The sequence below is a fragment of the Pongo pygmaeus genome, chromosome 12 (assembly GCF_028885625.2).
Source record: "Pongo pygmaeus isolate AG05252 chromosome 12, NHGRI_mPonPyg2-v2.0_pri, whole genome shotgun sequence".
NCBI classification, from domain to species: domain Eukaryota; kingdom Metazoa; phylum Chordata; class Mammalia; order Primates; family Hominidae; genus Pongo; species Pongo pygmaeus.
Window position 1 is genome coordinate 36,491,421 of NC_072385.2, and position 22,420 is coordinate 36,513,840.

A 22,420-nucleotide genomic window follows, 5' to 3' on the forward strand; every position below is an offset into this window, starting at 1 on the left:
GGGTGAGGGTGGGAGAAGTGAGACAAAAACTGAGCACACGTGGGAGAGGCCCTGAGAAGACAGACGCGTGCTTTTGAGTAAAAGATGAGAGAGAGAAAGGAGCCCTGCAGAAAACTCGACTCCACACTTGGCTTCATCTTGCCTGAGGAATAAGAGAACCTTCCATATTTGCCTTTTAAAAATGACATACAGCATTTTTAAAGTGCCAATACAAAATTAAAATAACAATCTCTTTATGCCCAGCTTTATCTTAGGAAGGATATGTTTCTATTGCTGTCTTTTGTGTTCCCAGCTCTGACCCCAAATCATCATCCATTTATTCATGAGGCAGAAACAGAATATTAGGCTCTGCACGGTTTCCTGGGCAGGCTTCCAGTTGGTAGGTATCCTGAACAGGGCGCAGGAGGGCTGTTCACACGATGGCCCTGAAGAAGAGCCTGCCCACGATGTCTCTGTTACTGAAACCGAAGTCGAAGCTGGAGTTATGCTGAATGTAGGATGTGAAGACATGGATCTTGGCCTTGATTAGAAAGTCCTAAAACACCAACTAACTCGGAACCAAAACTAGAACAAACAGTTCTCTTTTGCTGAGGTATCTGTGTGTGTGTGTGCATGTGTGTGCGCGCGCGCGTGTGTGCGGGTATGTGTGTTTTCCCGGAACCTGGAACCAAACTAAAGTTATTTGATTTGGTGATCTCTTTGCGCATTTTGTTTTAGTTCAAGGAATTTTAAAAATGTGAACGCTGAGGCACTTTGAAGACAGTCATGACTATGGCCTTTGTGAGAGGTGACCTCTTGTGCTATCCCTGTTGGAAGTTTGCTTCCTAGAACATCTGGGAATAGGATTATTGCTGACGCAAGATGATAAAGAATGAAGGAGAGGTCGGGCACAGTGGCTCATGCCTATAATCCCAGCTCTTTGAGAGGCAGAGGCGGGAGGATCGCCTGAGGTCAGGAGTTCAAGACCAGCCTGGCCAACATGGCGAAACCCTATCTCCACTGAAAATACAAAAATTAGCCGGGTGTGGTGGTGCATGCCTTTAGTCCCAGCTACTTGGGAAGCTGAGGCGGGAGAATCGCTTGAACCTGGGAGGTGGAGGTTGCACAGCCTGGGTGACAGAAGGAGACTCTGTCTCAGAACAAAAGGAATGAAGGTGAGAGGAGCATAGAGTGCTCTCAAAGCCGGACTAAACGCCCTTGCTTCTGTGAAATTAGTTCTCACCTGAGCCCAGCACCTCTGGGTATCGTGGGTCCCCTGGGATAGGCACTGCCTCTCAGGGGGACTCGGGGGCAGGTTGCTGAAATGCCCAAGCCCTCTCCATCCTTGAGAACCCAAACTGGGTATGCACTGGGAGTTGGGGGCAGAGGGCTAACCTATCTTTTGTATTTTTAGCTTAAAGTATTTTCAGAAATCTGAGGGGAAAATCACCTGTGCTTTATTGGTTATTTTTTGACAAGTGAAATAGAGGACAAACTGCTTTGATTTGAGTTGCTGTCTACACATGCGAACTCATGAGAAACAGCAAAGCCCACAATCCACATGGACATCATCATCGTTCAGGAACAGGCATGGTCTCCATTCTTTCCATGCACACGCCCCGGCTTCAAAAAGACATCTGAAACACTAGTGATGACCGTCATTACCCCATCTGTGAGCTCCAGGCATGGCACAGCCTTGCAAGGTAAATGTTATTACTGAAGGTCAGAGAAGTTCTGTAACTTGCCCAGTCACATACTTGGCACAGAGCTAAGCCAAGCTTCGAGCTCAAGTCCTCCTGATGCAAAAGTTATTTCCACTGAACCAGCCCAGGCAAAATCCTGGTCGGGTCTGTGTTACTCTTTGCTTTCAAAACAGATAGCCTTGAGGAGATGTGTGTGTGTGTCCATTAAAAAAAAATCCAGAAACAACCAAACTCTGGCAACTTTCTAGAATGTATTTTGTACCTAAATGAATGTGGCTCAGTATTGCCTTTGTTTAGACTTTGAATAAAATTGAACAAATCATTAGAAGCCCTATCCACCCAAAACAGTAATCAGCCTAATTTAAGAAGAGATGGAGATTTTATTCATGTTATCACTGTTAGAATGCTGATTGTGGAAGAAATGCATTAAGAATAAATTTTGTATGGAAAACACCATGGCAGATATTAAAAGTAGAATTACCATATGATTCAGCAATTGTACTTTTGGATATATACCCGAAAGAATTAAAAGTAAGGTCTCAAAGACATATTTGTACATCCACGTTAATTGAAGAATTATTTACCATAGCCAAAAGGTGGGAGCAAGCCAGATGTCTATCAATAGGTGAAGGGGTAAACAAAATGTGGTCTGTACATACAATGGAATTTTATTCGGCCTTAGAAAGGAAAGGAATTCTGACTCATGCTACAGCATGGATGAATCTTGAGGACATGATGCTAAGTGAAATGACATATCGGTCACAAAAGGACAAATACTGCATGATCTCACACATGTGAGATACTTAGGGAAGTCACGTTCATGGAGACAGAAAGTAGAAGAGTGGTTGCCAGGGGCTGGGATGAGAGGGGAATGGGAGTGAGAATGTGTTTTGTAACCCAATGCGTTCTGTAACCCATTCATGCCTGAGGTTGCAATTTTTTGAATTTCTGCCATCAGACCTTGGCGATGATCTTGAGCAGTAAGATATACATAACTCCCACATGCTTTAGCGTTCCACTGATGGAATACTAGGCGTAAATGGGTTTGATGGGGGTAGTATTTCAGATTTGCAAGAAGCAAAAGCTCTGGGGATTGGTTGCACAGCAACCTGAATGCACTTACTACTGAACAGTACACTTAACAGTGGTTAAGAAGGTAAGTGTGATGTTCTGTGTATTTTACCATAATTAAAAGAATAAAAAAGTAAGTTTTGGCCAGGCGAGGTGGCTGACGCCTGTAATCCCAGCACTTTGGGAGGCCGAGGCGGGCAGATCACCTGAGGTCATGAGTTCGAGACCAGCCTGGCCAACATGGTGAAACCCCATCTCTACTAAAAATACAAAAATTAGCCAGGCGTGGTGGTGCATGCCTGTAATCCCAGCTACTCAGGAGGCTGAGGCAGGAGAATCTTGAACCCGGGAGGTGGAGGGTGGAGGTTGCAGTGAGCTAAGATTGCGCCATTGCACTCAGGCCTGGGCAACAAGAGTGAAACTGTCTCCAAAAGAAAAAAAAGTAAGTTTTCATTGTTATGTAGTAGGTAAAAAACACCTTTTCAGAAGTTATCTCTGTCCCCCTGTGCAGGCGAGCCACCTCATAGAGGACTGCTCGTTTGGGGAAAAGCTGCAGAATGTTTTCCATGACCCAAGAGTCACTGTCTGGCTGGGACAAGAGACCCGGAGGAGCAGGCGCCAGGGAGAGGGGAGGAGATCCTTGGCCTCTCTCTGGGAAGATAGTTACTTTTTACACGGTGGCTGCCCTGCCCAGGGAGGAGGCATTACGCACAGAGGGGTGGCAAGTTATCAGTGACAAGAGAGGGAAAAGAAATACAGTTTCTAGAAAATTTGCCTTTTGGGACTGACCTTCAAGAAAAACTGAGAGAGAAATCTCCAAGGTCAACAGGAAAACGAAGCCACTAGATGTCACCACAGCCAGTGCTCTGGTCATTAAGTCCCCAGATGGAGGAAAGAGCACATCAGCGTGCCTGGACAGACATGGAAAAGCCGGCTAAGACATGCACATGGGTCCAAGGCACTGCAGAATTCCATTTTTCCTACAGTTAATATTTATGGCACAAAAATGCAATAGCTACAGTTTAAGACTGATTCATTGACATGTGACACTTGAAACTGTCCCTCTAAATGTGGATATTATCCACATGTTACTCGACTAAGCATCCACGCAAGACTTGGAGACCTTCTGCAGGCGCAGCCTGTCCCCCCACACCCTGCTCTATCGGATCCCACCTTGCAAGGTGCAGGCTGCATTCTCTCAGGACAACCTGGTCTGCTATATCCCCTGGGAACCATTTCGCCTTGGCTCCTTGCCAGATGCTGCCCTTTCCCTTCAGGCTGGTGTAGAGTGGATACCTGAAAGTGCTCCCCATCCCATTCGGGTTGGGGCATGCAGAGATCCAGGTTTTGTCCTAAGAAACAGAAGACAGAGTGCCTTCCACAAAGTGCCTTTTCCTGCCCAGGGCTGCGTTATCTCGGCATCATTCCCTGGGGCCATCTGCACTCAGCTCCACAATGTTTCTCTCAGCCTACCTTTATGACTGCCCACACACGCATTCCTGAGTGAATATGCATGCAGCAGTTCCTAATTCTAAAACCTTCTAAAGGAAGCTCTTTTCCCTGAAGATAAATATCAACCTATGCTCACGTTCTTAAGTTTTGTGGTGTACAATAACTAAAAATACTCTATAAACAAGCATGCATCACTGTTGTTGGTGGGTCCTCCGTGGGAACAGAAGTGGCCCACCTCCCTGCTGTAGTACAGGAAGAAATGCCTGAATGCCTGCTGCATGCAAGCAGGATGGGAGAGCGTGAGGTCCCACAGTCCACATCTCTTGTATCACTGTGGGCCAAGCGCCTGCCCCTCTGGGATCCCAGGAATATGTGATTAAATTGCTTGGTTATTTCACTCTAGGGGTTCAATTCAAGGGCCCAAATGCCAGATCGACTAAACTTAAATCCTGGCTCCTCCCTATGCCAGGTACATCACCATGGGCAAGTAATTGAACCTCTCTTACCAGATTTCTGACCTGTACAGCAGGAATAATGGACCCACTACTGGCTGTAACAAGCATGTATAACAGTTGCTGGTATGTATTACAATTGCTCAATGGATGTTAGTATAAGTCACTATTTAGACCACAGCTAATAATGAGAAGAGATGCCTCAATGTGTCACTTGCTGAACCTACATTTCCTTATGAAGACAGTCCTAACAATGAGAATATCTGCCACCTCAAAGCTCCACGTTGGTAACTCTACCACTCTACTTTTGTAGGTGCTTTTTCATTTTCTCAGCCCTTTTAAATCTAAAATTCTTTTTCTTAATTCTTCATACCTATTTTGAGCCATACAATAACTCTATGAAATAAAGTTTTATTCTTATAGATGAGTAGATTCAATGTAACGACACCAAAAAGTGTTTTCTCCAACATTCCCACTGCCCTTCCACCTGAAATGATCTGACAAAACTAAACTGTGCTCCTGTTTTTTACCTGGCACGTCAGCCCCTTTGCAGATTGACCCCAACTCACTTTCCAACCTGACCCTCTGCTCTGGTCCCCTCTTCCTCATCTCCATGCCTTTGACCATACTCTGTCCTTGGCCTTTGAATGCCCTTTCCCTTCTCCCCAAAAGGCCAAATCCCACTTGGCTGCAAGTCCCAGCTGAAATCTCATCTGTTCTGCAAAGCTTCCTTGGCCAGGGCAATGCTGGCTTCAGGGAAGCCATGTGCCACGCCGGCTACCTAGCTTGTATGTCTCTTTCCAAATCCTATTTGGAAACTCGTAGGTAACTAATTATGCCATGGGGTTTCCCTGTCACTCTCCAAATGGGGCGCCCGGTTTGTATTGTCTTTAGAAGTCTGAATCAAGTTAATAAATTCATGTCACTATTCCCTCCTGGACTCGCTTCTTAAGAAAGTTCACAGTAAGGAGGAAGTGAGGAAAGACTTTATGATAAGAGGAAGGTAACTCAATACTGCCAGGTTTGATTGTTTTAGAGATCTTGGCCAATATGGTATTCTCTGAGTCTCAGCAGGAGGGAAGATTTTAGCCACACGATTCGCTAGAGCTTAGAGGTAGACTAGAAAATGCCACCAAAAGGCCTAGAAGCGAGATTGTCATTGATTAGACCAGGGTTCCTGAGCCTGTGCTTCCTACCACACTCTGAATCTTTACCTGCGAAGACCTAGTGCCAAGTGACCCTTTTCTTTTCTTCTGTCTATCTGTTCTGTCTGTCTATCTATCATTTATCTGTTTAGAGACAGGGGTCTTGCTATATTGCCCAGGCTGGTCTCAAACTCTTGGCCTTAAGTGATCCTCCTGCCTCAGCCTCCCAAAGTGCTGGAATTACAGCCTTGAGCCACCATGCCCGGCTAAGTGACTCTTTCCAAACAGAAAAGCTCCAAACTGATTTTTAGTTTCAGTTATTAGCACCATGCCAGTAGCTTAATTTTGCTATTTCATTAGTATTCCATTGTGAACAGCAAACATGAGTGTAACAGAGATAGCACTTAGATGCTGAAAGGCAACAGAGTAAGAAATATGGACACTTTGACAGACTTGCTCAAGAACTTTAAGATGGAAATATCCGGTTTTAAATTCCTCTAGAGAGAAATTGAAAACAAAAAGAAAGAAAAAAAAAGCCTTTTATACTTCCCAGAAAAAAATACCAAGGCTAATCTTGTGCTCACAGAAATGTCATACATTGCAGTAAAATGTTGATAAACATGTAAGATTAGGCCCACACACTTCCTTTCTGGTTTTGTATTTTTCCATTTCAGAAACATTCCTAACATGGGCTGTGCCTGTTGCTTGGCTCCGAATGTGTCCTTTTTGAGACTTTAGCTGAGCTTTAGTGGCAAGTGGCCTGGAGGGAGCCCTGGACCCCTCAGTTAATGGAAGGTGGCTCTGGGTGGCAGGGTCACCCAGACTGAAATGTCTGGTTCTCATTCTCCCTCCTTCGCACCCCATTCCACCAGGGCTGGCACCAACCATTCTTCAGATCTATACGATTTCACTTCAGACATGGATTCTCATGTCATTCATGCTCAGCATTATGAAAAGATATTTTCTGCTTGAGATCATCAGGTTTCTAACTGTACATTCTTTCAAATCCTTACAAATAAAAATGCAGAAAAATGGACAACAGCAGAAATGACAGCTCTGTGTTGGCATGTCACAGGTGCTCCCTAGACGTTAACTCACTCAATTACCCCGACAGTCCTGTGAGCTAGGAATCCCAGTTTGTAGACATGGAAACGGAGGCTTATAGGTGGCAGGACTTGCCCCTTCGCGCAGGTTGTCAAAGGTGGAGCCAGGGAGATTTGGCTCCGGGGTCCAGCCTTGGTGCATGCGAGGTCACTGCTGAGTGCTGCGCACCTCTGCTGCTATGTCTTGTGGCTGAACTTTTGGTTTCATGCACTGACAGGCCAAGTTCATGCACTGACAGGCCCTTCTCATGGAATCCATCCAGACAGCTTTGCTCCTGATCCTAGGACCCTGCTTGATTAAATTCCCTTCACAAACAGATTTTTCTCTTGTAGGAGGAAATCCAAATAAATATGCGTTTTCAGTGCTCGTTACAAACTCTGTGGACAAATTCTACATGGAAGAAGATCCAAAAAGGTAATTTGCTCATTGAGAACTTAAAAACCACCCCAACAAATAAAAAAGCACCAGGTTGGCAGGCTGGACCCCGAGAATGTGACTGGAGTAGGCGCTCTTCCCAGAAAAGGGTCCAGAAAGACCAGCAAGGGAGGCCTGTGTCACACTGAGGACAGAAGGGTGGGTTTTTCAAACCTGACCTTACACCTTTCACCAGGCTTGGTCAGAAACCTTCCAAAATATACCAGGGGCATCTAGATTTAACCTGTATGTGTGAAAACCTTCGTCTCCTATTTCAGAGCCCTGCCAGGTTGCTTTCTGCCAAAATATCACTGAACATTTCTGTCCATTACCAAACATTAACTGAGACTTTTACAGCCAATTTGATCATCACTTCAATGTTTCCTGTTAACTGCAAAAGCTGGAAAAAGAGTTTGTGAAACAACTTGAGCCTCAATTCTGCAATGTAATCATCACCATCTAAAGGGGCCCATGAGAAGAGTAGGGGCCTTTGACTGAAGGTCACTTGATTGAGGCCAGGTGGTCACCATCTCTTACTCATAAGGACTGACCACATCTGGCCCGACAGTCGCATAGACAGGGTCCTGCCCGAAGCTGCAGGTGGCAGGTGGCATCACATGCTAGGTGAAGACCCTCCGGGTCTGGGCTCAAATGATACCTCGGATACTTCCTAATCCCTTTAACCCTTGGCAAGATCCTCATCCTCTCTAGGCCTCAGCGGCTACCCCATAAAATGGAATGAAAAATGTTCCTACCTATAGGGTGTTAGGAGCAATTTAGATCATGCAGTTTAGGCATTTACAAGTGCCTGGAACAAGTCATCAGGCGATACACAATGGTTTCGATGACTACCACTGGAAACTAAACCCTGAATGCTAGTTTCTGATCTGCAGATCTTTTGTTCTTGTTTATTGTTATTTTTTTCTCTTCGTAGCACCCTCTAAGCACATGGGTGGGTACGGTGGCCTGTCCAATTTCATGGCATTGCTTGCAGACCCATGGAACAGTCAAAGTCTAGGTTACGTGTGTCGCCCAGGGCTTAAAATCACCAATTTGTTAAATGCACAGTATTAGCAGCCATCTCTGGAGTTATTGGCCAGCCTATTTTTTATTTTTATTTTTTTAAGATGGAGTCTCGCTCTGTCACCCAGGCTGGAGTCCAGTGGCGCAATCTAGGCTCACTGCAACCTCCACCTTCCAGGTTCAAATGATTCTCCTGCCTCAGCCTCTGAAGTAGCTGGGATTACAGGTGCATGCCACCACACCCAGCTTATTTTTGTATTTTTAGTAGAGACGGGGTTTCGCCATGTTGGCCAGGCTGGTCTCCAGCTCCTGGCCTCAAGTGATCCACCTGCCTCGGCCTCCCAAAGTGCTGGAATTACAGGCATGGGCCACTGTGCCCAGCCCTATTTTTTCTTTAGTTTGTTGAATTTTTGAAGCCCAGAACGTAGGTAGATCCCCCAAAAACTCTGTAATCAGTTTACGAAAATATTTTGTTAATACTAACAGGTATCCAAGAAAACGTTCAGGAAGTGTGTAATGCCAGAGGATCATAAAATTGTATTAGCATTGCCTATTCTCCACTATTACACTGGCCATACAAATCAATATCTTTACCCTTTGAGATCACAGCATTTTCCCAGAGTAACTTAATAGAAATAAAGATTACAATTCAGTGGCTACATAGAGAGGATGTTCAAACTATAGAACAGGCTCTGAAGTCTTGCCTGTCTCATTTAAGTAGGTCAAGACTCTCAAAATTAGCCTAATTCCCATAGGCATGCCAACATTTAAAATTCACACACATGAACACGTCCTTCAGAGGGAAGTAGCTGAGGCCTGTGGTGGCTGTGCTATTTTAAGAGAAGAGATTGGCCACCAGACCTAAGAGCACAATTCCTCTATCAGGTATCTCCCCGCCTGCCAGGATTGTGGGCTTTACTTCCAGAAAAAAACAGGAACATTTTTTTCTATCATTGCTTCTACTACAAACCCAACTACCTGATTATTTTTGAAAGTCAAGAAAAGCACGCCTAAAGCATCAAAAGCCCCAAATGCCAAGGTCTCGCTTCAATTCAATGTCTCTTTTTGTTCCAAAATGTAGAAAATCATACAGTGTAACCCCACGTATCTCAAAACATTAATCCGGGTTGAAAAGTTCAGCACAATTCACTCCTGGCTTGACAGCAGCCTTGATGATTTTGGCTCCATTTGGGAGACTCTTGTTTATTTGCTCATAAAACATGCGTAGAAGGATGACGGCTTTTAAGGGTCTTTCCACTAAATCACTGGAGAAACAGCAAGTGATTTTTGTTTTGTTTTTATTTCAGCCACTGGTCAGGGATGATTAGCCCCAAATATCCAAAATCTGTCCTTGAAAGTGAGACTTACCTTTTGCCAGATGATATCTGAACCTCTCACTTACGTAAGTATTTCTTTTCCAGGTAAAGCTTTTATAATTGTATTTTTCTCGGGCTATCTAGTTCTTCCTCAAACTGGACATGTTTATTGATGTTTCCAAAATGAAAAGCGACAAAGAGAGAGGGTGAAGCTTCTGAAAGCTGTGTGGAAGGGACATGTTACAAAAAGAATAAGGAAGTAGTCAGCAGAAAGGTGGCAGTCTGGAGCTTACCCTGTCAGCTGCTAGAAGAGTACGCGTGCGAGTGCGAGGGCTTGTATCTACGTATTAGAAAGACCATATGAAGCAGACCCCTGGTTCTCCCCAGTATTTTTTTTTTTTTTTTTTTGAGACAGAGTCTTACTCTGTGTCCCAGGCTAGAGTGCAGTGGCATGATCTCGGCTCACTGTAACCTCTGCCTCCCAGGTTCAAGTGATTCTCGTGCCTCAGCCTCCCAAGTAGCTGGGATTACAGATATGCACCACCACCCCCAGCTAATTTTTGTATTTTCAGTAGAGACAGGGTTTTGCCATGTTGGCCAGGCTGGTCTCGAACTCCCGGCCTCAAGTGATTCACCCGCCTTGGCCTCCCAAAGTGCTGGGATTATAGGCTTTGAGCCTATGCCCCTGGCCTGGTTCTCCCCATTTTATAGATGTGGAGATGTACACGGAAGAGTCAAGTAACTGACCCAAGGCCACATAGCAAGTGAGACACAGAGCCTGGGCTGGAACTGGGCAGTCTGGTGGCTGAGCTCTCATGCTTGGCCTGTTAAATACACGAAAAGGGACTGAGAAAGGTCGTCAGGTACAGTGAGACACGCAGCAGGCAAGATGGGATACAGGAAGATAACACAACTTTTAGAGTAGCCAGATCAGCTATTTTTGCTTATGGTATTTCAAAGGTTTGGCACAATACCACTGTTGAGTTTCATTTCTTTTACATTCAGTACAGCATCTGCCCTGAAGCCAAAAGACACAGGGCTGCAGCATTGGTTTCGGGGGCTGCTGCTGTACCTCTTTCGTCTCTGCTCAGGGCAGAGGTCTCTTTAGCTACAAGATGGAAACCATCCCTCAACTGTCACTAAATCCCTGGGAACAGAAAGTGATGGTGCAGCCTTCTGATGCCTGTCTTTCCTAAGAATGATGTGATCAGAGAAGGAAATAGAAGGAACACATGTGGGATGTGCTAGAATGATCCAACTGCAGGCATGGCCTAAGTCAATTAGTCAGCGGCAATGTGCTGATATTACCAACCAGGGAGGAGAGCGGCAAAAATTCCTACAGAGCACAAAGCAACGAGACCAGAAAAGAGATAGTAAAATGCCATGAACTGACTTGGTGCCCATTCAGTTGGGAATCCCTTTAGAGATGCCAAAGGAACCCCATTTTGTAGCCAGTTTCATGGCACTCAGGATGATAGCCACGTGAGGGGTTTCACTGGTGTGTTTTAGAAGCCGTTTGCAGGTGAAGGTATCAGAGAGCTCAGAGCTACGGATGGGTCCCCCAGGGTGTCCGTCAGCAATCCAGGTTGGAACAAGGTTCTGCTGAGAAGTGCAGGTGAGGGTTCACCACCTTCAACCATGGGGCAGTTGGTACAAGTGACCAGTGGTCTCTGCTGAACGCTGTGCCATACCAGGAGAGCCGTGAACACATTTCCCCATTGAAAGAAAACAATACAAATCCTGTCCTTCTCTCATTAAAGGAAAAGAGCCTACAATCTTCCAAGGACTTTGTGCTTTTATGCACCCATTTATCCAGGAACCATCTCTGGTTCTCTCATGTACACATTCATTCATCAAATATTGACTGAGCACAGCACCTGCTCCACGTTACTCACCACGGGCAAACAGACAAGAGGAAGAGAGCACTGCCCTTAAGAAAGTTCCAGTATTAGCAGGCAGCTGGGTAGTTAGATAAGGGCACTAATTGCTAGAATACAGAAAATGTACTTAGAGACACTAAACACAAAAGTCCTGGCAAGGCCCTCACCCAGTGCTTGTGGGCAGAGATCACATTCGCTAGAGGGAAGAAGCTTCCGAAAGGCTACATGCAGGGTCCACACCCCTCAGAGGGGGCTCAAGAGACAGACTTCAATGGTGGATCAGGGCTTCAGCACAAACCACAGAGAAACCCGTGTTTCCTAGGGGAGCGCTGGGGACCAGCAGAGGCCCGCAGCAGGTACCTTGCAGTCACAGCCGATGGGTTTCCCACACTCCTCGCAGGTGTTGGCGAAGAGGGTCTCAAAGCACACCACACAGTAGGGGCTCTCCTCCCGCAGGATGTACTTCTTGCCAAAGAGAGATTCATTGCAATGGTGGCAGTCAAAGCGCTCAGTCATTTTGACTCCTGGCTTTTCAGCAGCCTATCAAAAAGAAGAGAAAATCCAGGTCCCATTAAGCACTCTCTGAAAGAGGTGCAGGCAAAGGCATTAACTGTCCCACTGTCTGTCATCTTTAGCCAAAAGGTGGCTAATTCCTCTGGATGAATAATTAAAACTCACCCTTTAATCGGTCATAATTTTCAATGATAACACCTTTTTTTCATTAGCTAGGGCAGTTTTGTGTTTGAATGCATTCCACTTTTTTTTCTTTTTTTTTTTTTGGAGACAGAGTCTTGTTCTTTTGCCCAGGCTGGAGTGCAGTGGTGCGATCTCGGCTCACTGCAACCTCCACCTCCCAGGTTCAAGCGATTCTCCTGCCTCAGCCTCCCGAGTAGCTGAGATTACAGGCACCTGCCACCACACCCAGCTAATTTTTATATTTTTAGTAGAGACAGGGTTTTACCATGTTGGCTAGGCTGGTCTCAAACTCCTGACCTCAGGTGATCTGCCCACCTCAGCCTCCCAAACTGCTGAGATTACAGGCATGAGCCACCACGCCTGGTCACATTCCACTTCTTGAAAAGCACAAATTATTTTTTACTGTGTCAGAAAAAGCTATCTCAGTTTTAAATGCAGGTAAGCGCTGGCACTAGAGCCCCCATCCTGTCCGGCTGTGACCCGGCCTTGCATCTTCCCCTTCTCCCTGCCTCCAAAATAGAAAGGCAGGCATAGAAATAATATGTCCATTTCTATAAAAAGATTTTCCGTGAGCTCCTCTTTATGATTCATGATTTGAATAGGAAGAAATCACAGTGGCAAAAGGGAGGGAGATCTGACCTGGGAAACCTGAGATTAGATGCAATGGGGGCACTATTACCCTTGACCTCGGTATTGCACTGGGAGTGCAAGCTGACCTTGCACAAGAAAAACTGCCAAAGTCCCTGAGGATGAATCATTGCTCCCTGTGGGTAAGATCATCCTGCAGCTGCCCAGGTACCCTGAGCGCAGGATAAAGGGAAAGACTCACTTCCCAAAACGACGATATCAAATAGTCGGAAATGCAGTGGCAGCAGTCAGTGGCTCCCTGGGCAATACCTCAAGCCCTTCCAACAGGAACAGGACACTGGCGAGGTTGCGGAGAAAAGGGAACATTTATACACTGTGGGTGGGAGTGTAAATTAGTTCAACCATTGTGGAAAGCAGTATGGTGATTCCTCCAAGAGCTAAAAACAGAACTACCATTTGTCCAGCAATCCCGTTACTGGGAATACACCCAGAGGAATACAAATCATTCTACCATAAAGACACATGTACATGAATGTTCACTGCAGCACTCTTCACAATACCGACAACATGGAATCAACCTAAATGCCCAGCGATGACAGATTGGATAAAGAAAATGTGGTACATATACATCATGAAATACTATGCAGCCACAAAAAAGAATGAGATCATGTCTTTTGTGGGAACATGGATGGAGCTGGAGGCTATTATCCTTAGCAAACTAATGCAGGAACAGAAAGCCAAATACTGCATGTTCTCACTTGTAAGTGGGGGCTAAATGAGGGAACACATGAACACAAAGAGGTGAACAAGAGACACTGGGGTCTACTTGAGCGGGGAGGGAGGATGGCAGGAAAGAGAGGAGCAGAAAAGACAACACTTGGGTACTAGGCTTAATACCTGAGTGATGAAATAATATGTACAATGAACCCCTGTGACAAGAGTTTACCTATACAATAAACCTGCATATGTACCCCAAACCTAAAATAAAAGTTTTAAAAAAGGCGTCTCCATGCCCGGCACACTGCATTTTTCTAGGATGAATATGCGGTGTGCATAAGCAGCAAGTGACGGGCCCTCCTCTTATGACCATTCCTATAAAATCATGTTAGAATGATCCTGGAGAGAAAAAGCCTACCACAGGAATAGCTGGTGTGGAGAAACAGCCATAAAAACACAGACAATTTTCTTCAGGAATAAATGGCAATATTCCATTTGCTAAAAGTGGAAAGTTTTCTCTGTTGTTAAATAGGTACACTGGGCTGGGTGCAGTCACTCACGCCTGTAATCCCAGGACTTTGGGAGGCTGAGACAGGTGGATCACCTGAGGTCGGGAGCTCGAGACCAGTCTGGCCAACATGGTGAAACCCTGTCTCTACTAAAAATACAAAAATAAAAAAAATTAGCCGGGTGTAGTGGCACATGCCTGTAATCCCAGCTACTCGGGAGGCTAAGGAAGGAGAATCATTTGAACCCAGGAAGTGGAGGTTGCAGTGAGCTGAGATGACACCACTGCACCCCAGCCTGGGCGACAGAGTGAGACTCCGTCTCAAAAAAAAAAAAAATAGGTACACTGGTTGGCTATGTAACTCTGAGCAAGAGTTCACAGGCTCTAAGAAAACTTGGTTCAATTTGCAGTCTTCAAAAGATAGGAGAGTAAAATCCCAGAATCAGACCTTCTGATGCAAATAAAATATTGCCGCCTGGTTTATGATTACAGTAATTTTGTACTATTGCGTATACATGATCCTGACAACTATAAGCAAGGAAAAGATCATCTTTCAAGAATTCATTCTTGGATATTTCTGTGTTTACAGAATAATTCTCTTCCAAGAGCAATAAATATGCAGCTGGACACATGTGGCAAGATCCGTCCTTCTAAATCACTCTTCCTGGAGTTAAAGAAAACATTGTCTGGACATTCTTGTGATAACATCACAAGATGAGGCTCTTGAGCACTTGAATTATTATTCTGAAACCCAACGTATAAATATCCTTTGTAACGCAGCCATCTCGGGTTGGAGCAGCCATGCTGGCACAAGATTCAATGCTTTCCTGTAATTGTTCAGTTATTGGCCTTGAAAGTTGCTGTCATTTATTTCATCACAATTGAGAGCTGTTTTTCCAACATATATATTTTTTCCAATAAAGGGTGTGATTTAGCTGTGGGACAAGAGGCTCGCTGCCCATTCTGTGCCCACAAACATAAGAATGATAATTTGGGAATTTGAAATAAGAACCATGAAAGGACAGAGAACTATAAATCGTGGAATTGTAAAAGCTGGAAACAAATCCCCAGATTATCTATGACAACATCCTCATTCTATGGATGGAAAAACTGAAGCCCAGGCATATTTATGAAAAAGTGGGTCCACTGAGCTTTCTCAAATAGCCATCTGACTTACAGAAAATGAACTCCCAGTCTAACTTGAAAGGCCATCTGTGTGGGTCAGGACAAGCACCAGCCCTGCTAGGGAAGGGAGACAGTCTACAGCCTCTGTTAATGTCTGCAGAGCTCCATTTATGTTGGCAGCTGGTGAAAGGGGTAGACCTGTTTTCCTCTGAGGTAATAATCATGATCATGGTGCTCATATACCTGATGTGTGTTTTCCACTGCCTCTGATTCTACAGGACCAGGACAGAAAAAAACAAAAACAAAAAAATCTGGCCAGGTGCGGTGGCTCACGCCTGTAATCCCAGCACTTTGGGAGGCTGAGGCAGGCGAATCACGAGGTCAGGAGATTGAGACCATCCTGGCTAACACGGTGAAACCCCGTCTCTACTAAAAATACAAAAAAAAAAAAAATAACATTAGCCGGGCGTGGTGGCGGGCACCTGTAGTCCCAGCTACTTGGGAGGCTGGGGCAGAAGAATGGTGTGAACCTAGAGGTAGAGCTTGCAGTGAGCTGAGATCATGCCACTGCACTCCAGCCTGGGTGACAGAGCGAGACTCCGTCTAAAAAAATAAAAAAGAAGCTAAGAGAATAAACTCTGAAAATAAGTAGGGCTCCATATTTGCTCAAAGTACGACCGAGGTTATGAATGTCATCATGACCAATGTCATAATGAGTGATATGATGAATATCATCATCAGTGATACCAGCTCCCAGCAGGAACAGTAGCAGCTGCCATCTGCTCAGTGGGTCCACCTGGGAGGAGGCACTTGGCCCTGTGGTTCAGCTCCTAATTCTACAGAATTCTTTCTGAGAGTGGTGGATCCCTCTTCTACCTTGTTCCTCATCTTCTAAGAAGTCACTAGAGTTCTACAATGAGCAGAGAGCATTTCTACTCCAACCAACAGGGCAGAACATAAAATGAGCACCTGCTGCTACCTAGGAGCACAGCAGGATGCACTGTGTGAAAGCAGGCCCCTGAAGGAGTTCCACACAGTTACATACTGCACAAGCCCTGAGCATCAGAATAAACAGTCCATGAGCTAATAAGCAAGCTCAGAGCTTCCCTTCTATTACAATGTGTTTAAAAGTATACCTATTGTCCTATATTAGAAATCTCCTATAACTTGCATTTTTTTTTTTTTTTTTGAGACAGAGTCTTGCTGTGTCACCCAGGCTGGAGTACAGTGGCATGATCTCAGCTCACTGCAGCCACCACCTCCTGGGTTTCAATGATTCTCCTGCCTCAGCCTCCTGGGTTGCTGGGATTACAGGCATGCGCCACCACACCCAGCTAATTTTTTTGTGTGTGTATATATATATATATATATATATTTTTTTTTTTTTTTTAGTAGAGACGGAGTTTCACCATGTTGCCCAGACTGGTCTCAAACTCCTGACCTCAGGTGAGCCGCCTGCCGTAGCCTCCTAAAGTGCTAGGATTACAGGCATGAGCCACTTGCATTTTCTAAATCCCATAAATACCTGATTGCTCATTCATTCACTGAATAAACATTGGTTGAGCTGGAACTATGTGTCTAAAGTCATGAAAAGTGCGGAAGATACAAAGATGAATAAAATGCAGGCCCCTCCCCTCAAGGAACTTGTCATCTAGTGAGGAAAAGAGATATATACCAAACAGACTACCAAGCCCCGTACTCAGTGCGTGCTGGAGGTGCACAGGTATGATGGGCACGCAGAGGAGGAGCCCCTGAGAGAGCAGGCAGGCATCCCAGAGGAGATGCTATCTGTGCTAGGAACAGGTCAGCCAGGTGATATGGCAGGTCAGGTCAAGGGGTGGAGTAGGCAAAGCCAGAGAAATGAGAGACAGAGTAGGGTAGGCAGAGAGCCCAGGAAGATGGAAGACCCAGTCAACAGCCAAGGCAATGAGGGCCTGCGTGCCTTGTTCATGGACTTGGATGTGCCTCGCAGGCAGTGGGGAGATGGACAGCCAAGTCAAAGTTTACTGCATGGAAGCCTGCCTTTACTATGCAAGACGGGGGGCAATGACTCCTAAAAAATGTATCAGGGTATCAGAGTCCATTTCTGAATGATTTCTTCAAATAAAAGTAGGACATCTTGGTTCTACAAGGACTTATTAACCTAATTGTGTACAATCCATTTACTCTCTCTGAACTCCACATCCCTCCTGATAGGTTATCAATAATTCCTGCTCCTTAGTTGGTACACAGGAATGCTGAAAGCATCAGGCAACAGCTTGCAGGGAGATGCCCAAACATAAGGCGCAACCCCTCCTTGTTATTTCATTGAATCAAATTCCAAATCACAGTTTCCTGGAGTTCTTATTCCTCACCAAGCTAAATCATTCCATGATGTCATTACCCCTTTGGCCCTGAACAGGGTATTTGAAAAAGCTGGATCTTAGGGTACAGGCTTGACTCCAGGCCAAGGGAACTGCAATGGGTGAGGCAGGTGCCAGGTGCAGCTCGGAGGTCTGGGGATGGCCCAGGGAAGGCTTTGATCTCTGAGTCTCTCGCTAGCCCAGCTTTGACTCAGATGGAAGAATAGGTCGGGTACAGGGGCTCATGCCTGTAGTCCCAGTACTTTGGGAGACCGAGGCAGGCATATCGTTTGAGCCCAGTAGTTCAAGACCAGCCTGGTCTTTTTTGTAGAGAAACCCCATCTCTACAAAAAACACAAAAAATTTGCTGGGTGTGGTGGCATGCATTTGTAGTCCCCACTACTCAGGAGGCTGAGGTGGGAGGATCCCTTGAGCCCAGGAGGTCGAGGCTGCAGTGAGCCATGATAGCACCACTGCTCTCCAGCCTCAAGGAAACAGCCTCATGGCGACACAGACCATGTCTCCAAAGAAAAAAAACAACAACATAAAAAGGATGTAAGAATAAAGGTTCAGAGGGCCAGAGAGCAACAATGCACAGCTACTACTCACAATTTATACTAATTTTAAAAGTTCACAAGCTTATCAATGTGATCTATCTTTAAATTTTCAGATTCAAAAACTATAAAACAAAGTATGAGTGGGGAAAGTGTCAAAGCTGGAGGAACATAAAGGGAAAAGGAAACAGAAAGAGTAAAGAGAAGGGGAGAGGGGTGGTGACAGGACAAAAAAAGGAAGGAGGAGGGTAAATGAAATGAGGCAGAAGAAAGGCAAGGACCCTACATGCCAGGAAGCTCATTTTTTTTTTTTTCTTGAGACAGTGTCACTCTATCACCCAGGCTGCAGTGCAGTGGCCCGATCTTGGCTCACTTCAACCTCCACCTCCCAGGTTCAAGCGATTCTCCTGTCTCAGCCTCCCAAGTAGCTGGTATTACAGGCGTGCGTCACCACACCCAGCTAATTTTTTTTTTTTTTAACCAGAAAGATTTCAATCAAAGGAGGGGCTGCCGTGATAGACAGCCTCCCTTGGCTTGCTGGCTCAGGCCTTGGAGTTCCAGAAGCCTGGCAGATCCCTACAGGTAAAGCCTGAATAGGTCAGATTAGCAAAAGAAGTCTATTTAAGCATCCTCTTCAGTGCACCTTTTATTGACTACCTACTTTGATCTGACCCCAATGGGCCCATTTTCTCCTCCCCCTTTGAAACCCCAAGTGCTTCTCCCTATCAACCCCGCTGCAGGAGGCTCCTCTAACATAGTCATTTCCTAAGGAGAAATCTGTGAACGTTCCCAAGTCCTTCCTGTATGCAGCCCTTCAACACATGCAAAAGCAGCTTCGGTAAGTCAGTCCCTAGATCTTTAGATGTCACCGGGATCCACGTGGGACGTTCAATTGCTTATCAATAATCAACCAGAGCTTTCCAGAGCCAATTAGGAAAACTGGTCTATGTGGGCTCTTTTAAAAAATATATTATAAAAATGCAATGTTTTCATGCAATTGCCCTGTCCTCTACCAACCGTAAGCATTGGGAAGGGTGCCCACTACCTGTCGCTGAGACCTCACCAGCAGGGAACACACACAGGACCCAGGGGTTTGTGAATACTTGTGGAATGGATGAACAAATAAATGGACGGGTGGATGAATACAAGCATGTCAGAGTACAAACATACAGGCAAAAATCAAGCATGAAAAATTAGAAACATATTATGTGAACAATCCATTCTGCATAGCAAACCCAACATGTAATGTAGTTTGGCATACGACATCATGAGCTTCCATGGCTGCCCTCGTCCCTCCTTCCAGATAAGCTGCTGCTTCCGCAGCGGATAGAACTCTTCTTATTGTGTTTGGACTCCAATCCCATGCGAACACACAGCTGCACAGTCCAGGATGCAGCCTGGCCAGGTCAAAAAGTAAAAAGCCAGCTGGGAGTCCTGCCCGCTTTGGGAAGAATGCACAGATCCCCAACACGGTCTCCAGGTGTCAGCAGAAGGCCCTGATGTTCTACAGACATGTGGTGCCTATAATCAAAGATCCTCCACTCAAAGGCACGGGACTCTCACACCTGGAAATGTGCTCAGAGAATACTCTGCACCATTTTGTTTTCCTATGGATGGGAGTATCTACACACAAAAACTGCTCACCCCCAACACTCTTCATTTGTCTAGCTAAACGGTTTGTTTTAAACAGAAATTCTGATAAAATGGAGAGGGCCATCATGTCAAGGAAAGTTGCTGTTTTATAAACTAGAACAATGGATCAAGCCTTGGAGCTCCTAAAGAGAGAGGATCTCTTGAGCCCAAGAGTTCGAGGCTGCAGTGAGCTGTAGTGCTGCCACTATACTCCAGCTTGGACCACAGTGTAAGACCCGGTCTCTAAAAAAAAAAAAAAATTTATATCAGTTGGATATGGTGATGTGTGCCTGCAGTCCTAGCTACCTGGGAGGCTGAGGCAGGAGGACTGCTTGAGCCCAGGGGTTTGAGGCTATAGTGAGCTATGATGGCACCTGTGAAAAGCTACTGCACTCCAGCCTGCACAATAGAGTGAGACCCTGGAAAGAAAAGAAAAGAAAAGAAGGAAAGAAAGAAAGAAAGAGAAGAAAGAAAGAAAGAAAGAGAAAAAAGAAAGAAAGAAAAAAAATGTATCTAGCATCCACTTGAAATCTATTTTTAAATTGTTGGATTTTAAACAATCTTAGTTTGTAAGGTATAAAACTGACTATGCTTACCACTGTATAATATATTTATGGATTAATTTAATGAGCCTTTACTACATGCATGTACAGGCAGGTGTCAGAGGTGTATTATAGTTTACATAAACCGGTAACTTCCAACTTAAAAAAAATAAACATCTTCATTCATCTCTGGTGGTTCTGTGTGAGGCAATGTTTGAATAAGGTAAACTGCTGTCTTCTGAATTATCTTTTGAATATTGAATACTAAAAATAAATGGGAAAACAATAAATATCAAATTTCTGATCTGAAGTCCATGACTACAAGAGGAGTTACATTTGTTTTGATGTCGTTTAGCCTTTTGAACCCAGCCGACAAGAATGTGTTGAGTAACCACTGTTTTCCATGTGCTACGTGAGGCACTGGGAAGCTGAGATAAAACACACAGTCTATGAAGGAGTTCCAGTCTCGTTCTAGCTCCAAATAATTTAAATCACCTTTAAGATCCCATCTTGTCATTTAATCTCAAAACACGTCAATTGCAGCCATGCAGGACAACCATAGCTGCACAGGCTAGAATGGCAGGTGGCTTCGGGCCCATGAATCACACCAGTGTGGGGACCAAGGGAGACTCCATCCTGTATGCTATGGCTCTACCATGCCTTCCCTGAGTAAGTTACGAACACTTCTACACCTACAAAACGAAAACCACCCACTCTTCTTCATGGCAGGGGTCTCTTCTCACCTCCCAAGTGCGGCTCATTCTTCACTCTCCCAGCCCCCATCTGAGGTGCCTATGACCCCCACCCCCATGCTGGCCTTTCCCTTGGTGTCCAGCAGCTTCCATGAATGACTGGCCACCTCCTTCTCCCTGCAGTCCTGCCACTCTGTGGGGTTTCTCCGGCACACTGCAACAGGACTCTGTCCCGAGAGGCTTGCACACTTCCTTCTGCTTCATTCATTGACTGCCTGCTTCTTACTGGCTCCAAAAGTTGTATTAACCCAAACAGACAGGTCTATTTCCTTGTTGACTGACAAGCTCCATATTTACATACTGCAAGGTCATTCTGGCATTAATTCTTTTCACCCATGAAAACAGAGCAGCTGCTTCTGCCACAGACATCCCGCATCTCACTCAAGACCGTATGCCTGGAGGATCTTGAAGCCGCAGACAGAATCAGGGTAGTAAAGGCGTGGGTCACGAAGGCTGAGGATGAGTGTGAAGTCTAAGTTCACATCAGGCGAGACACCACCCACGAGCACTGGGATGGACCTGGGAGACCAGATGCTGCTCCAGACCCCTCGTGACATCCCCATGCAAAGAGTATGTTTTACAGCAAGAGGAAAGCCAAGACTCCCAGGAGCAAAGTAGTGATCAAATCTTAAAAAAAGGGAGAATGACAGTTGGTGGGGAGACTTTTTAAGTAGATGTTACCAGAGAGCTGCAGTAGTCAGGGTTTTCTAGAGAAATAGAACCAACAAGAGATGTACATAGAGAGATTTATTGCAGTGATTTAGCTCACACAATTACAAAGGTGAAAAAGTCCCAAGACCTGCAGTCAGCAGGCTGGAGACCCAGGAGAGCCGATGGTGCAAGTTGCAGTCTGAAAAGAGCAGACTCTATAGACCCAAGAAGAGTCGAGGTTTCAGTGTGAGTCCAAAGGTGGAAAGGACCAATGTCCCAGCTCAAGCAGTCCGGCAGGGGGGCTTCCCTCTTACTCAGTTTTTTTGTTCTATTCAGGCCTTCAACTGTTTGGACAAGGCCCACTCACATTATGGAGAGCAGCCTGCTTTACTCAGTCTACCCATTCATATGTCAAGCTCATCCAAAAACACCCTCCCAGACACACCCAGAACATATGACTGAATGTTTGGGCACCACATGGCCCAGTCAAGTTGACACATGAAAGTAACCATCACAGGAGCTAAAACTGAAATCCACAATTTAGGATGACAGAGGAAATTCACTTGACTCACCCCAAAGTCAAAATGCCAGCCTAGTCTCCAGGAAGACACAGTTCTATCCACTAGAGAAAACACATGTGTTTTGTTTCAGATGGTCATCCTGAGGAAGCAAACTCAGTATAATGCAACTTGAGATGGACACTTAATAAATGTGGCTTTGATCAAATTCTCATAATAAAACCGCACAGAAGAACCCAATGTCTAATGTTTCCAT

The 22,420-nt window shown here is 45.3% G+C and overlaps 1 protein-coding gene across 8 annotated transcripts in view; it reads right to left on the reverse strand.

The window, feature by feature from the left end:
• The window catches only part of FHL2 (four and a half LIM domains 2), a 76,703-nt gene that overhangs the window by 13,734 nt on the left and 40,549 nt on the right, over positions 1-22,420 (reverse strand). For 3 of the 8 annotated variants that reach the window (XM_054476613.2, XM_054476615.2, XM_054476611.2), the window contains exon 2: positions 11,900-12,079. In XM_054476613.2, the coding sequence (XP_054332588.1) occupies positions 11,900-12,055 (156 nt within the window). In that variant the 5' untranslated portion in view covers positions 12,056-12,079. Of the gene's footprint in view, positions 1-11,899; positions 12,080-22,218; positions 22,307-22,420 lie in introns of all 8 variants that reach the window. The other 5 variants (XM_054476612.2, XM_054476616.2, XM_063648500.1 and 2 more) reach the window with 3 other exon arrangements.